We start from the raw sequence: 17,799 nt of genomic DNA on the forward strand, positions 1-17,799 counted from the left end.
TGGGCCCTTCCACATGCACAAGGGGAAAATGCTACTCTTCCATGAGACTTGGAAAGGGAGGCAGGGAGAGTAGCAGCTAAAAGACCCTGGAACTGAACAGAGCAGGCATCAATGACAACACATGACACTGATGAGCTCAGATTCAGTATGAAAAGGAGGTAATGTTGTAGAGTAGGGTTGTGAGGTGGGCGGCTGTGTTTGAGGGGTAGAGCGGTCATCCTCAAACCAAAAGGTCGGCGGTTCGATGATTCGATCCCAGTCTTCCCCATCTGCATGCCGAAATGTCCTTGGGCAAGATGCTGCTAATAGATGCACTGTATAAATGTGGGTGGGAATGTGTTAATGGTAAACTGTAAAGCGCTTTGATTGGTCATCAAGACTAGAAAAGTGCTATATAAATACAAACCATTTAAAACCATTTGATTTGGCTTGCAGTGGTAATAGGAAGCTAAAGCTTTGGAATTGTAATGCCTAAAAGGGGATCAGCTGAGCTATCGGCTGATGTGGGCTGGCATAGAGGTCTGCTGCTGTCAGCTAATGCACTGGGTTGTGGCTGAGTTTGACTTGGCAGCCTCCTTGAGCAAACGCTCTGTTTGTTTTAATAATATGTCTACAGTAATTGTAAAGGCAAAATGTCACATATCAAATCTGATCAGTTTAATCTGTGAAACTCGTGGACTGTTGCTAGACTAAAATACCCTGTTCAGACCTGGTATTAAGATCCACTTTTCTTGAATGTTGTCCAGCATGCAGGTATGGGTTATCGCAAAATCTTTATCCGTATGTTTGTGTGTGTGGTTTCAGATGGGTCCAACCCATACACCCTGAAACTGTGTTTCTCCACCTCGTCACATCTATAAAGAGGTGCAGAGCACAAGAAGAGTATGCTGAGAGTTGATGTCTGACCTCTGACCTGAGGAAAGGACCATGGGACAGACACATAGAAGAGAGGATGAGAGATAATGAGTGATAATATTCACGAAAGAAGATAATGGGGAGAGAGATAGAGACCAAGATGATGAAGTGAAGACTCTCACCATCTCTAAATGGAACATCACTTAATGTATCATCCCACCATCCAGCCATAACTCTCAAGCTGACAGACTAGCGATGCATAATAATGTCTTCATATTGTCACGTGGGACATCTGGAGGACACTGCTCATATGTTAGTCCCTTAAGTCTTCACTGCATGGTAAAAAGTGTCTTGAAGTGTGGACTTAGACAAACAGAGGGTGACTCTAAGGAATCTACTGTACATTGTTAGTCACACATAAGGATCTAAAATCATAACCTGTGCTCATGGCAGATAGTGACTCAAATCATATTTTAATCTTTAAAAACGATAAAAACAGTGTGTTTCCTTGAATTGCCATTGAGTATATGTAGTGAATATGAATATCATTTTAACACAAGTTCTCATATAAGGTTTATTAGATGTCACTTCACTGTTTAGTTCAGTCACTTTAGAGTTAGATATCTGGCCAGTTGTTGAGTTTGCTGTAGCTGTTTGTGGTCCTCAGAGGAAGTGACCCTCTTAACTGACTTTTCCCATACCACCAGCGTAAGGTCAGTCAGCAGTATGGTGTGTGACAAGGTATTTGGGAAACTAAAGGCATTCAATTTCACATGAATATCAATGTTTTCCACATGATTTGCTCCATCACAAACCTCTGAGCCATCACAAACCTCTGAGCCCATTTTGCCTCATGCAAGAACATTTTCATATTCTTATCTTAAATTTCTCTTGCATTTGTTCATACAAACATGGCACATCAGATTCAGCAAAGGCTTCTAACTTCAGAAATGTAAATGACCTGCATAATTATTGAAGTCCTGTCCAGCATAACAACAATCAGGACCTGCAGTGCTGTTAATGCTGGGTCACCTGTGAGTTGCACTGAAATAAAGAAAAAATGGTCTGCTCAGACATTGACCTCTTTGCATTTTGGACAATCCCTTATTTTTTACATAAGTGTCGTCATCCTCAGCCCAAAATATTAACATTCATTTAGGATACCAGATGATACATTAGTATCATGTTTCCAAAGGGATGAACAATTTGGAATCTAATACTTATCATATTTACTCCGGTCGCACTGCCATGACAAATCCTATTTTTAGCACCATTTCTGGGGAGGCTGTAAGAATAGTTCAGTCTTTCTAATTATGTGTAAGGAAATACAGCTTTCTTCTTTAACAGCAGAGGCACTATATTTTATTGACAGCAAAGGAAGGGAATGATGTCAAGACGCAGTTAATACAACAAGAAGATGGAGCTAATCAAAATTATGAATCTGTGTGAAGTATGCATGTAATGCTTGTGCCTGCCTAGGTTTAATCACACAGTTGCAGGTTAGTTTAAATGTCATCTCTGAATTGCTTGTAGAATGTTATTGTTTATCTATTTTTTGGGGGCTGTGCCCAGACTCTAGATGCTCGCTGGCGAGCTCTACTCCCAGGTCTGGCTCCAAGAGAGCTTCCTTCCTTATTGTAGTGCATTTCCCCTTGAAACAGCAAACAGGGACTGACAAGTAATTCAGTATAAACCAATGGGACATAATCGACTTACCCAGCAAGTACCATCTTTGAGGGTATGGCACCACTAAACAAAAGTCAGGTTTGAATAATAAGATAATAAATGTAAATTCACCTGAAAATATCGAGAAATGCAGTGTTGGCCGGTCTGTCAAGGTAGAATAAGGAGGCCAAACTTACATCCAAACTTATAATAATATAAATTCTACAATATTAAAAAGAAATTTGCTCTATCATATCAACCAGCATTTTTTTTACTTTGAATGAAATGTGTGAGTAAATGGGCAATCCAAGATCAGCATATGGATACAGACTGGGCCCAAGGACCTGAAAGGTCTGATGGTCCCTGGTTAAGAGCATCTATATGAACTGACTTGTTGTGATTTGTTGTGATTTGTAGAGGTCAGTTAAATGATACAAAATGATGCAAAGCGGCTTTCGGACGATTGAGGACCTGTTAACCTGTCTGTGCCCACACACCCATTTTCCCTGTCCATGTCCTGAGTGATTTTTTGGATGGTGCTTGGATTGGATGGACACACTTAGCTTCTATGAGACCAGCTATTTGGTGAAGTTGAGTACAAAAAGCATATTGTTTCACCCAGTAACTCTTCGACTTGCAGATTTCACTGCACCAAGCCTTTCTTTTATTTCATGAAAGTATGCTCCTATTCTTATGTGTTAAAAGTTTTGACATGAATGATGAATACCACTAAGTCTGCTCTTAAATAAATGCCCCTTTAGATGTTGTGCAACGGTTTCATTTAATGGACAAAAAAACTTTATATATCTTCTGTTTGTCTTAAATCCATTGAATCTCATTGTATTTCTAATGAGGTTTTATTTATTTATTCGTTTTTAAGCCTTTAAGGTAGTTAGATGAATGGGCCATCTAATTATTTTAGGCTATAAAGGTTTAATGTTGTCAATTTTGTGTAATCAAAGACAAAACATGTAGAAAAATTCATTAAAGAATGTTGTTGTAACTTACATGTATAAAGTGAATAAATCCAAGTCTATGGCGCGAGATCACAGTTCAAATCTGATTTTTTCCATGTGACTTCAATTCATGCTGTATTCACATAAAAGGATGTTCTTGTTCATTTAAAAAAAAACTTGTCAACAGTAGAAAATGTCTCATGTCATAAGTGATGCTTCAGTTCAGTTCGGCATGCACTTTATTGTCCCGCTGAGGCAAATTTGATTTGCAGCAAAGTACAGATAAAAGAATGACAATGTTCACCCATAACACAACAAAAAATTATTCAACTTATATACTCACATCAAACCTCCCATTTTTTTCCCCTAAATCCTTGAAAAAAACATTTGCTAACCAATTATGTGACTTTTTGCGCAGGAATGTTTGTTTGAAGTCTTTCAGTCAGAATTTAGGGTAACATCTCTGTTAAACGTTACCAATGACTGAATCTTAGTGCTGCGTTTGACACCATAGGTCATGACATTCTGTTGCAGAGACCCAACAAGTAGACAACCCAGCACTAGCAAAACAGCATTAGATTGGTTTATGTCTCACTTATCAGATAATGTGTTTATGTTAACGATGACTTTTCCATGCTCACAAAAGTAATTCATGAAGTTCCCGGAGATTACTGGGGCCAATACCGTTCACTTTATATATGCTTCTTTTAATAAATATTATCAGAAAGCAACCACATATATTTCTATTGTTACAAAGATGACACACTAACCTTAGTTATCTATGAAGCCAGATGAATCTTGGTAAACCTCAGGTATGTCTTAAAGAGATAAAAGTCTGGAAGACCTATAACTTTTTCTTTCTAAACTCTTTGCTGATTTTTGTATATGGTCCCTTTTACTTTGTTAAAATAAGAGAAGTAGCCAATTTAATGTCAGGGACAATAATTATTCATATCGCGACTAGTATTGCTTCAAATTATATTAATTATACTTATGATAATGAAAAGATAATAAACAAATCAGAGACATATTTGAAATTACGCATAGACACTGGCTAATATATAATAAACTGACTGTGTTAGAGCTCTCTGATGCAAATTCTTTGATACAGATGACAAAAAAAGGACAACTACCTGGGGAGTCAATTTTGGTATTGGGGAAAGTTGAATCTCTGCGTCCTCTAAAGTTATGATGAGGTGCTGGAGAAAGGAAGTCCACAGAAACAAAGTTTCACATAGATAGAATTTAAGAGGTCGACACAGAATCATTTTTTCCTCCACCAGCTTCGAAACCTGAAGGTCTCTCTTGTCACAGCCTCCATCATAACCTATCTTGTTATGCATGCAAAAAAGTTTCAAAAGACAGACAATTGCTTATTGTATTCATTCATGACTAAAATTAAGGGTCTTAAGTATCTTAAATTCCTCTCAGGTCTGCAGATGAGTAGTTGTAGCATTTGAGCAACTCAGGATTCTTAACTTTGATCAAATCTCCCCATGTTAAACAGCTTTATCTGGTGGACTCTTTGAGTCAGTACAATCGGTGTAAACTCTCAAATGATCATCAGCCTTGACAGACCTCTGTGTGGACACTAAATGCTCACTAGTGGGTTATGTGCACTGTTAGAATTTTGAGGATTTTTGAACTACAGACTAAACACTGGAAATCATTTATTCCACAATGATGATGAGCTATCTAGGTCCAGAGGCATATTCCCACATCAGGATGTTCCCTCACCTTCGATGTATTTTTTTTACTATACTCTTAACAGGACTGTGCAAGATCAGTCTGAGCAACTACACCAGACAAAACTACTATCATTATGACAAAAACATATCACGACCCCTCACTGTGACTGTGGATCCTATATTCTGAAAAATAATTTAAGTCAAAAACAACATCCATACCATGGATGACATACCATTCATTAGTTCTACAGTTAAAGTCTTACCGACATAATAATGTGCGTACAGTAAATGTTTCCTGCCTGGAAGACGAGATTCGGGGCAATTATTTACCACGTACGTCGGCGCGTTCTCTCCCGCTCAGTTCACATGACAGCGTCCCCTCCCCCGATTGGTGCTTTTCAAATGTACCGCCCGACCTCATTGGCCAGTTTTGAAACACTGCAAGACTGCGGCCAATTCAAAAGACTGTGTTTGAACATTTCAGCGGCAGTCGTTTTACATTACACACCGTGGCAACTGTCGAGCCAGGCACATTCAGGTAAGAACCATTTTTATTCTCCCGCAACCACGTCAAGACAAGAGCAGCACGATCTATGATGGTAGTTGAAGACGTGGAGAGATATAATCTGGATAAAGTGGATCAGCTGCGGCGAGAAAATCCAGTTCAGCGACGTAGTATTAGCTAAGCTAACGTTGGTGACCTTCTCTTCCTCGCTTAGCAGGAAGTAAACGATAGACGTTAACGGCAGCCAATTTACATCAAGTATAGAGGATTGTTAAATGTGCTTAAATTTGAATCACGTATCGTCTCTGAATGAGCCTATGGTGTGAATTAACCACACGATGTGACTAATTCAGGCTGTTGATTGTGTATTCTACTAACGTACTCCCTCGCCGTCTTGTTACTTGTTAGGCCACATTTACACTGAAGACAGATGTTCACCAGCTGATATGTCACAGTAATAATCTGACTATGTAATGAAAGTCGAAGCCACTAAGGAAAGTAATGGTTGCCGAAATTTGACATGTTTTTTTTCTTTCTTTTAGGCAGTAATGGAAGACTACCTAAAAATAGAGAAAATTGGAGAAGGTTGGTCTAAATGTTTCCATGTCTTCAACTCTTATTCAAAGTGCTACACATGTTTTGTTGCTAAACTTGGCATTATGGAAGAACACTTACATTGGCTAATTGATTTCATCATCCTTTAATTACCAATGTCCTGACTAAATGTAATTTAAGTGATCCGAATTACATTTTGTTCTTGCAGGTACCTATGGGGTTGTGTATAAGGGCCGGCACAAGGCTACAGGGCAGGTTGTGGCCATGAAGAAGATCCGTTTGGAGAGTGAGGAGGAGGGGGTTCCCAGCACTGCTGTCAGAGAGGTCTCTCTGCTTCAAGAGCTCAAGCATCCCAACGTTGTACGGTATGCTCTCTTTGAAGAGTAAAGGCTGTGCAAAGTCTAGCAGGTTAAAGGGAATTTAAAAGTCAAATAATATTTTCCATCTTCTGAAATGGATATCTGTTGTAAAGAAATGCTGCATAACATCCCAGTCTGACAGACCCCACAAGGACAGTAGTCCTGAGATCACAGAACATCCTTTTATCTTTGACATAAAACAAGGTTGGGGACAGGGGCAGACCCTAAAACATTGTGGGAGCACGACAGTTGCTATCAAGACCGCTTCAGTCTACTTTGCCCTAATTTGCTAAAGGTTTCACTGACAAGTGTGATGTGTCATGTTTTCATTCTGTGGAATTTAGATCGTTGTCAGCTCTGTTTATTTCTCTCCAATGAGGATATGATGTATTTGATCTCCCTCTGGCACTAATTTATTTACACATGGCCATGACACATAACTTGCAACCAGCAGGAAATCTGTAGAAACACTTAATTGCAGAGTAAAAGAACAGTTTTTAAGGATGTATTTTATTTCTGACTTAATTTATTGCAAAAACATATATAAACATACCATACAAAAAATACATTGTGCAAAAAAAAAACAGACAGGGAAAGAACATGTAATGGCAGAGTGGATAGAGGCCCTAAGCACTATAAGAAACTAGATTTAGATTTTATTTGGGTTAACACCAAATGACACCCACTGTATATCAGTGTCCCTAAACATGAGTGTGTGATGTATATCTATATACATTTTTTTTTTTTGACCCTGCCAAAGGAGGGGTTAACCACACCACATTTTGTGGAAATTGGTTGAGTTTGTTTTGTGTGTTATCCTGTTAATAAATAAACAGATGGAGACGAAAACATAACCTCCTTGGTTTGATCCGCTACACTAAGAAATGGCAGCTTCTTGAACCTTGTGAGGCAGATAGTCTTCAGGACTTGCTGCTTGTCCATGTTCCCCTGTTCAAGCTCATGGGCCATAGTCATGTTCATTTCTGTAACTTAAGTAAAGTCTTCTGCGATACTAAAATGCTTCAACAATTTAGTGGTGTAACTAAAGTTCATCACATTCGGCTGATCTTCACACATTATGGTGGTGGTACTGTTGACTGGTCCGGGTAGCTAAACCAATTACTCAGTAACAGAAATTTCAGTTTAAGTTTATACAGATCATGTGACTTTGTCTAGTTTTCTGTCCAAGAGTGACGCGTGCAATTGCTTCTTAAATTAAACAAAGGTCAAGCGTATGCTCATGTCTTGTTCTAGTTTATTTTGTGAAATTCCAGGCAACCTCTACCTTCCTTCCAAAACTGTGTTTTTGTGGAATTATCACTTGACCCATCTCACTTTTCCCACAAAACATACTGCAGCAAGATATTTCAGGCCTTCCTGTTTGACCAAATTGATCTAATGTCAGAAGCATTAGACGTGTGGCCACAAATTTGTTCAAGGCGTGATTTGTTTCTTGTGACGTACATACACACCATTTGGCACTTAATTTATGTGTGCAATTATGTGTATAAAGTTACTCATATCAGGATATGGGATTTTATTTATACCTACCTTCAGTTCAGTGGCATTTTGCAGCCACCTAAGGTGGTGTGTGTCTTTTCAAATCATTTCAAATCAACTGAATTTGTCACAAGTGGACTCCAACCAAGGTGTAAAAACATCCCCAAAAAAAGGAATGGCAGACCTGAGTTAAACTTAAAGTCTCTGAATACTTATGTCAATGTGATATCTCCGGATTTTCCTTGGCTAAGTGAACACTTATATTAACAATATACTATGAACTAAGCCAATGTTGTTTATTTCCCAGACTCCTAGATGTCCTGATGCAGGAGTCTCGTCTCTATCTCATCTTTGAGTTCCTGTCCATGGACCTGAAGAAGTACCTGGATTCAATACCCTCCGGCCAGTACATGGACCCTATGCTGGTCAAGGTGATCATGTCCTAGGGTTTGAATAATCTGCTGTTCATGTGAGGGGTTTTCACATGAACTGTTTGTACAAGAGTAGAATGACACATTAATTATTGCAGCATAGAAAATTACATTCCCTCAGTTCAACTTTGTGGTTGGGTCAAGCTGATCGTTTTAATACTTGTCTTACAGTAATGTTATCGTTCAAACAATACAAATACAAGTTAATACAATAAGTTAACTGAAATGGTAACAAGTTGGTCATAAAAATTCTCTAAATGTCAAAAAGCGCTAGTAACTCATTTATGCTTGATTGTGATGATTACATTTTGGCAGGGCATAATGTTAATGTGATTAAAACCTGTAGTAATATCACATTGAGTAAATACCAATGTAGGCAATTGCTTGTTTACCGTGAGCTTTGTTTTAATAGAGACATCTAATTATACTTGAGATCACCATACTAAAACCCCACTTTAATATGCAGTTTATCAAAAGCGCAGATTGGTGACATGATATGCACCCCTGCTGTTTGTGTTGATAGGTTCCTGAGTCTTGGAGCTGTTCTTGCATATTATGTGTACACTTGTAATTCCCTTTTCCACGCATTAGATGGTATGTGGAGTATGGGGAAATCAGTAATCAGAGATGTTGTCTTACCAGAAGACACGCTTTTTAGGGTGGGGGAGTGTTGCATTCAGTTTATTTGACAGAAGTACATCTAGATCACAGTGGATGGACCAGATGGTGCAGCTGAACAGATTTGAGAATGGAAGTAATTGGCTAAATAATTTGACGTGATACAAAAAGCTAGAAGTTGCCTAATTGTGTTAGTTTGGACTGACACTGATTTTCATAAATAACATCTCAACATAATTTTAAGTAGAACTGAAACAATTGGATAAATTGAGTTCAAATATAATTTTATTGTATAGTAGATTTTCTGTATCGTGCTGCATATTCATGCTCCTTCTCCCACCACCCATCTCCTTTTAGAGCTACCTGTACCAGATCTTGGAGGGAATTTATTTCTGTCACTGTCATCGAGTCCTTCACCGGGACTTGAAACCCCAAAACCTACTGATCGACAACAAGGGGGTTATCAAACTGGCGGACTTTGGCCTTGCTCGTGCCTTTGGTGTTCCTGTCAGGGTCTACACCCATGAGGTGAGAATCCCTTTACACACACTAGTGTAAAACTACATGATAATGGCAGTTAGAGGTGTAGAGCAGCAACATAGAGTTCTAAAGCAGACCTGTTAAAGTGCGGCCCACGGGCCGTGGTAAAGTATGTCTATCTTAAATGGCCTGTATCTTAAACGATGAACTGAACGAATCAGTTTTCATATGATCAAAGTGAACTTGAGTGATGTTCACGGGGGGGGGGGGGGGTTAAATCATCGTATAAGGCCATCATGTGAAATACCAGGTGCGTGCACGTGTGTGCGCTCCCAGACAGCTCACACAGGCCCGCTTCCCACTCACTCACTCACTCGGAGAGACCCACGCAGTGAGACCAGAGCTCGTTCACGTGAAGCAGCCGGTCAGTGACTTTGTAGAAGAACAGTGAAAACTGGTCAAAGCTGCTCAGTGATCATAGCAGAAGCTGCAGTTGGTTTGTACTAGTGTTGCACGGTGTACCGGTACTAGAAAGGTACCGCGGTACCCTTACGTTAAAAACGATACGGTTTAGCATATATTTTTAGTACCGGTACTTTATTAAAATAGCAGGCAAAGAGAGCGCACTCTCTGCTCCGCTCCCTGTCCACAAATGCAACAGGCAGTCCTCACTCACAGCGAGTGATCTCAGGGAGACATGGCCGAGCAGACCGTCCTCGGCTTGTTGGAAGTGATTCTCTCTCAAACTGTGGCGCGGCTGGGCGGAGACATACAGGTGGAGCGCGCCACCGGGAGAGGGGGGGATGTGACGCGGGACTGTAACGTCCGCATCTCTTTCACGGCGGCGCAGTAAAACAAGTCGTTGTTTCTCCGGGGGGGGGGGGGGGTCTCATCCCGCGGCTCCTCGGCCCCTCCCTGTGCAGTGTTCATATGTTGAACGGGAACGTCACGTTCATTTGTCAAATCAGCATCGTGTCAGACCAGCATGAAAAAAACAGGTGTGTGTTTGTGCGCGCGCGCGCGCTGTCCCACGCCAAGACAGCGCGCACACACAGGCCCCGGAGCCCCGCCCCCACTCACTCGCTCAGGTGGCATGTTTTTACTTTTTTTTCACCTCAAACACACATCTGTAAAATTATGTAACTCTTGTGGAAATAACTATGTGGTCATATAGTCAGATACGGACAATAGGCCTGCATCGCCGTGTATAATCAATGCTATGATGTCACCATGTAGTTTTCATTCATATCTTTCTGTAGGCTAATACTAATATGAATACCATTTGTTAAGTGTTCAAAAAGCTGGGCAGGAACAAGCTGGTAAAAAAGGGAACAGATGTTTTATTTATTACTATGATAAATAAATATACCAGTATCGTACCGTATTTGTGGTATCGTACCGTATTTGTGGTATTGTATCGTATTGGTGGTATCGTATCGAAAGTATCGAGTATCGTGATATTTTGGCAGGTATAGTATCGAAGTCATAATTTTGGTATCGTGACAACACTAGTTTGTACAGTGCTGGAGTTTCTGTGTCCTCTGCTCTCACTTGAGCTAATAAACACTCATCACAGGTTATTAGGAACTGATCAGAACATAAAGTAATTTAGTGTTTGTTTGCTTTGCTCCAGAGTTTATGAGGCTGCACTTAAACATCATGAAAAAATGACCCGGCAACATTTTGTGCTCAGTTCAACATGAGAAGTGATGCTCACAGTCAGGACTCTGTGATAAAATGAGCGAAGAGACAGCAAATATGAAGCCGAAGGTTTACTTCGCTTATACTGCAAGGTTTCACATATGTGAACTGACAGCTTTCGATTTAAAACTAAACACATGATCATAATTTAGTTCATCTAAATCATCCGACTAAAAATGGAGCACATGAACTAGTTCATTGTAAGTGTAAACTGTCACAAAAATGCATACCTCTGTGATGAAGATGAACTAAAACCCACACAGTAGTTGTTTCACTGATGCACACCTTCACTCCATTTTGAGGGTTTCTACAGCACATAGCCTAACCCCAAACATGTATAATGCCAAATATCTTGCACATGGACGTAAAAGAAGAATGTAGCCAACCTAAATATGTTTTCTTTTTGCACTTTATCAATATCCTATCTATCCTATTTAATAAATGTTGACACTGTTTGGCCCTTGACGTAGTCCCAGTTTAAAATGTTGGCCCTCTCTGTGGTCGCTGTTGACACCACTGACGCACGCGACCCTTGTGTGTGTTCTTAGGTTGTAACTCTTTGGTACCGGGCCCCCGAGGTCCTCCTGGGTTCACCCCGTTATTCAACCCCTGTTGATGTTTGGAGCACCGGAACCATCTTTGCTGAACTTGCCACCAAGAAGCCTCTGTTCCACGGAGACTCGGAAATAGACCAGCTCTTCAGGATCTTCAGGTAGATGTGCTACACTTGAATTGATGTATTGTATGTTTAACATTAAATTACATGTAATTGCACATTATTTTCCATGCAGCGATGCTCTTCCTGCAGTAATAGTTGGTAGTTACGCATTTGAAACAACACTATTATTAATATGACATGCATGATCAAGAGACAAACCAGCTTTAAATTTACAATGTTAACAAACACTTCAAACTGGGGGAAAAAAAATCTCTTTTTTATATGAATAATTCCCAGAACTATGGGAACCAATGAAGTCTTTTTCTTTACATTCTTGCAAGTGTATCGAAAGAATTGTGTAGATTAAGCAAATTAATCCCATTATGGATTTAAAAACTATGGTAGTGATTTACACACTTTTTGTACAGGGGAGGCAACAACACAACTTTTATTTCATTATTCAGTAAACTGCCAGAGATGTCTCAACATCAACCATATATTAATAATGATGGCACCTAGTAGGCTTCATTTTTGTTTTAAGAAAGATCTGGTACAGAAGGCAACAGCAATCAGTAGATTCAAGCCCTGAGGTTCTTCTAGTGGAAACGCCCTGTATTTGTCTTTTACTGCTTGGCCCTCATCCAATACTTTTGATTGTTCTGTGCAGGACTCTGGGGACCCCAAACAATGATGTGTGGCCAGATGTAGAGAGCCTACCAGACTACAAAAACACCTTCCCTAAATGGAAGCCTGGTAACCTCTCATCGATGGTGAAAACTCTGGATAAGAATGGTCTTGAACTTCTGGCGGTAAGAACTGCAGCTGAACTAAATTGAAGATATATATGTGTTGAATTCCAGGCCTCTGGTGATGGTATGTGGAACACCATTTGTAAATGACAAACATTGCATAAAATTATGCTGTTTGTATTCTTACCATGTTAGGTTTACACTACTCCTCAAAGGTTTCTTCTCTCTAAACCAGACAGTCAAATGAAAGTCAGAGTACAGCAGTATTTTTGAAGAAAAAACAAATGATCCCAGTATCAACGTTTAGTAACATGAGTGGTATACCTGCTATATTTTTACAATCATGACTTTCAAATATTTTCTTCTAAATGACAGCTACCTACTGAAGTTGTTAATTGGTCATGACTAATTGCTGGTTAGTCACATCTGACTATGTAATACTTCATATTCAGGGGCATTCCACTTTTATGTATTGTTTCCTCCTCTGATTGAGAATAATGTTTTTAGAATACAAAATTAACAAATAAATATCTTTGTTGAGCCTTTATTAAAATGCTCAGTAGGTCATGGATGAGTGTGAGCAATTACCATAGAAGTTGTGGATTTTTCAGAGCATCTTAGTAAAATAGACCATCAGTGAATTATTCTCTGCCAGCAAAATCAAATAATAATGAGACTGTGACCAGCATAATGTAACCATTGATGAAGGGCACTAACATCAGAGTATGGAAATCTTTACTGCTGTAGAAGAATTTGATGGCATTTTAGTTAAGCATTTAGTTGTTTAGTCTATAACCTATCGAAAAATATATTTGGTTGTGTTTAAGATGTTCAGATATTTGGTTTACAATGACATATGATTTAAAAAAAACATTAAATCTGCACACTTTAGAAGCTGGAAATGGAACATGTTTTAGCATTTTTATTTGGAAAAACAACAGAATCCAGTAATGATGATCAAGTAATCAAAATAGCTTCATAACTGACAAATTGTCTAGGCGTTAGATCTACCTTCCTGCCAAGGACACAAAGCCTCAACGTCTTTTTGTTTTTCTCTCTGGTGTAGAAAATGTTGATCTACAATCCTCCTCAGAGGATCTCAGCACGGGAGGCAATGACTCACCCATACTTTGATGACTTGGACAAATCCACCCTGCCTGCTGCCAGTATCAACAAAGCCTGAAGCACGTACAACTACATTCATACTCATTGTGAATTATCATTCTGTAAATACTTCTGTGTGGAAAATTGTTGTAGACCTTTTTAGTAAAGTTTTGTCCGCCAGCAATGTCTTTTCAATTAAACTGCACTTTCTGTGATTCCTCTTACTTTACACTTAATACGTTACATTGGTGAATAACATTTGCCCCAAAAAAGGGCATGACAGTTGAAATGTATCTATTTCTGAAATGTTTAACAATTTAAAGGCTTAAAAAAAAAAAACTAAATAAATTTTTCCATTTTTAGTCCTGTGTCTGTTAATCACTCATTTATCTCTTATTTGCCAAATATGTAAAAGAAAACCACAGCAATATTTATAAATCTGTCTTTTGTGTTCTTGTAAACATTTTCTACTAGTTGATGATGCGTCCTACTCTCCGGTTATTCTGTTTTCCATGATAAAGCTCTCTGGAATTTTTTTCATGGGTGACTTTATTCGGTCGACTGGTAGACCGGTACCTACACTTGCTGATTAGTTGAATAAATCTCCAGGCGAAGGTGGTGTCTTAAAGTTATCAACATCAGGCTAGTAGGCTGTCATAACTTTCCATGTTGAGCTATTACTGCAACACTTAATCGTCACAGTATAACAGCAAGTCATTTAAACTTCAGGGATATCTGTCCATTCAAGAGTTTATCAAATGCACAACAATAACATTAAGCAGTCGCTGGCAATGAAATGCTTGAGTCACAGGCTCTCTTCTAGAAATGCTCAAAGTATTACAACCAAATAGAATATAATATTTTTTGAATAGAACAGAAATTATATAAATCTAAAAATATATATATATATACACCTGAAGCAGAAAACAATAGCGCAATTATGTGCAAATATGCCACAGTGCTGGTTTAGTGGAGTTATTGCAGATCGGAGGAGCCTGCTGGTGCGGGCCCAGATGCAGCGGTACCGTAGACCAGACGGCAGCAGGCAAAAATGTTTATGGCTGGGGTGAAAGGGGTCTTTAATGATCCGGTTGCTCTTCTTCCTACACCGCTGGGTGTAGATGTCCTCTATGGGTGGTAGCGCCGTCCTGGTGATGTGCTGGGCAAACTTCACCACCCACTGTAAAGCCTTACAGTTCAGGGCAGTGCAGCTGCCATACCAGGCGGTGATGCAGCCAGTCAGGATGCTCTCTATGGTGCACCTGTAGAAGTTGCAGAGAATCCTGGCATCCATATGGAGCCTCCGCAGCCTACAGAGGAAGAAGAGCCACTGTCTGGCCGTCTTCCTGATGGAGTCTGTGTGATGGGTCCAGGTCAGGTCATCACTGATGTGGCCCCGAGGAACCTGAAGCTGCTGACTCGCTCCACCGTAGTCCTGTTGATGGAGAGGGGGCGTGTTCTACTCCTAGTCTCTTCCTGTAGGCCACGATCAGCTCCTTGCCTACAGCTCCTGCTGACGTTGAGAAGGAGGTTGTTGTCCTGGCTCCAAGATGTCAGGGCTCTGACCTCCTCTCTGTAGGCCTTCTCGTCGTCACCTGTGATCGGGCGACGACGAGATGACAGTTGTGTCATCAGCAAACTTAACGATGGTGTTGGAGCTGTGGGTGGCCACACAGTCATGCGTGAACAGGGAGCACAGGAGAGGACTGAGCATGCAGCTCTAGGGGGCTGGTGTTGAGAGCTAGGGTGGAGGATGTGGTGCTGCCTATCCACCCCGTCTGTGGTCTGCCCGTCAGGAAGTTCAGGATACACTCAAGGTCTCTGAGCTTGGTGACGAGCTTCAGGGGCACGATGGTTTTAAATGCTTAACTTTAGTCAATGAACAGCATTCTCACATATTTGTCCCTCTGGTCCAGGTGGGAGAGGGCATCTGCAGTCGACCTAACGAGTCATAATGAATTGGTTTCACCTGCTTTGGTGCAAATAAAAGTGACAACAGGTGCAATGGAGAAGCTAAATCTAGACAACTCCAAAAAAACCTCTGTCGGCTTGCCTCCGGACCTCCTCCACTAGACGCTCTTCAATGTTGCTATCCATATTCGTATCGTAGTTGTGTTTGGATTTTACCCTGGCCGTCTTATGATATACGGAAGAAAAACGGAAGTTTGAGGTCCGGAAATGTGAAATACGGAAATTACGTCGTACGGAAATGTTGTCGTTCGCGGAACCAATCACAGCCAAGGGCTGTCCGTGGGCTCTCCGAAATAAACACGGACAGTTAGAAAAATCAGAGGTGCACGAAAAGCTCTCCGAGGCGCTCGGAGAGGGCGTTCCACGGTGGATAGGGCGGTCCTATCTGTCCGTGTCCGTCAAAACGCTGAAGCATAAAGGAGCCTTTAGTGTCCACTGGTAGCATGAGGTGGTATCTGCATCCCGATCAGGTTGCACAGGTATTCCAGCTCCGCCAGGAAGGCACGTCAGCGGTCTAGGCCTATAGCATCATAACTAAGGGATGGTTCAGGGCTCACCTGATCCAGCCCAAAAAGGAAAGTTTTAAGTCTTACCTTAAATGTCGAGATGGTGTCTGCCTCCCAAACCCAGAGGGGGAGCAGGTTCCTTAGGAGAGGAGCCTGGTAGCTGAAGGCTCTACCTCCCATTCTAATACAAACTGTACCAATCACAAGTGAGCCTGTAGTTTTGGTGACTGTAAAGTCACACAATGAACCCCTTTTTTAGGGCAGAGGCAGCTGTGAAAACTTCCTCTAGTCTAGGTGAAGAGTGTGCAGAGACAGAACAAAATAGTGGCAGCAACCTGCCAGTGATAACCTCTGGAATCTCCTGGAATGAACACAACTCTTTCCATCTGAGAAAACAAACTACTTTGTAATAATAATAAAAAAACTAATATTTTTTTCTATTTAAGTTATTACCAATCAATGTTACAATGAACAGGTAAAAAGATAACTTTGGTATGTAAGTACCACACTGTCAGGCTGTGTTTGTGTAATTTCCCCTGAAAGGCTGTTATAAAGTTGACTGTGATCTCACTAACTAATACATGCTGATGCTGCATAAACACTGAACATTCCCTCAGACAGGCTGATGTTAGGACTTGCCCTGCATTCTCCTTAAATGTCATGTTGCCATAGGCCAAGTGGCAGAAGAACTCAGTACAGAGAAGATTTTCCACAGGAAACTATGCAACCTTTTTGTATCCATGTCACTGTTAGGACACACAAACACTGTCCAACAACTGGAGTGATACTATCACAAATATAGTCTATATTTATATATATATATGAATATATACTCTGAACTGTATGAGTATAATAAATATGGCATCATTTAAATTGAGCCCTTTGTGCCATTTAGGAAAATCTGGCAGATTATATATCACACCTCTTCTAAGGGCTTTCTTTCTTTCCTCTTTTTGATTAATGTGTTGCAATAATATTTGTTTTCTGCATTATAATCCATTTTCTTTAAGCTGTGTGCATTGTATCAAACTGATGAATGTCTGTTGCAGTGCCAAAAGCTCTGTTAAGCTTTAAAAAAGTAATGTGATGTACAAGAAGTTTGGAAGTTATGGAAGTTTCCTGGAGGCTGGTGAAAGGAGAACGCTAATAGAGTAACATGAGCAATTGTCGCCTCCAAGTCTGAAGATGTCTCCCACAGCATCCCCATATATCTCCCTCTACTTCCATCACGCATTCCAACAGCACATCCATGAATGGCTGGAATATCTGTCACTCTCTATTAGGGTTGCAAAATTCCGGGAATATTCAAAGTGGGAAACTTTCCATGGGAATTAACGGGAATATACGGGAATTAACGGGAATTAACGGGAATAAACGGGAATTAACGGGAATAAACGGGAATAAACTGGAAATGTTGTGGGTAATTTATACTAACTGTATTTACCTTTTCATATACAGACATAAATATAAACATTTGGTTTTGTCATAGGCTGATTTG

The 17,799-nt window shown here is 40.2% G+C and overlaps 2 protein-coding genes across 2 annotated transcripts in view; both read left to right on the plus strand.

Moving 5' to 3' along the window:
- LOC133020669 (heterogeneous nuclear ribonucleoprotein L-like) overlaps window positions 1–3,343 on the plus strand; it is a 46,638-nt gene extending 43,295 nt beyond the window's left edge. Inside the window, exon 14 of the mRNA XM_061087321.1 lies at window positions 805–3,343. Coding sequence (XP_060943304.1) covers window positions 805–860 — 56 coding nt within the window. The 3' untranslated portion in view covers window positions 861–3,343. The remainder of the gene's footprint in view (window positions 1–804) is intronic.
- A 2,296-nt stretch (window positions 3,344–5,639) lies between these two features.
- On the plus strand, window positions 5,640–14,186 carry cdk1 (cyclin dependent kinase 1). The gene is made up of 8 exons (XM_061087268.1): window positions 5,640–5,702; window positions 6,212–6,254; window positions 6,433–6,589; window positions 8,391–8,514; window positions 9,490–9,660; window positions 11,862–12,025; window positions 12,639–12,780; window positions 13,787–14,186. Exons 2-8 carry the CDS (start codon window positions 6,218–6,220, stop codon window positions 13,901–13,903), a joined length of 912 nt encoding a protein of 303 aa, XP_060943251.1. The 5' UTR covers window positions 5,640–5,702; window positions 6,212–6,217; the 3' UTR covers window positions 13,904–14,186.
- Window positions 14,187–17,799: the final 3,613 nt, after the last annotated feature.

This window comes from Limanda limanda, chromosome 15 (assembly GCF_963576545.1).
Source record: "Limanda limanda chromosome 15, fLimLim1.1, whole genome shotgun sequence".
NCBI classification, from domain to species: domain Eukaryota; kingdom Metazoa; phylum Chordata; class Actinopteri; order Pleuronectiformes; family Pleuronectidae; genus Limanda; species Limanda limanda.

What these genes read in the sequence shown, in the direction of transcription:
- cdk1 (XM_061087268.1), top strand. Translation starts at nt 6,218, where the DNA reads ATGGAAGACTACCTAAAAATAGAGAAAATTGGAGAAG. An exon ending in AAGCATCCCAACGTTGTACG is followed by an intron (nt 6,590 to 8,390) that starts GTATGCTCTCTT and finishes TTTATTTCCCAG; the next exon opens with ACTCCTAGATGTCCTGATGC. An exon ending in ATGGTCTTGAACTTCTGGCG is followed by an intron (nt 12,781 to 13,786) that starts GTAAGAACTGCA and finishes TCTCTGGTGTAG; the next exon opens with AAAATGTTGATCTACAATCC.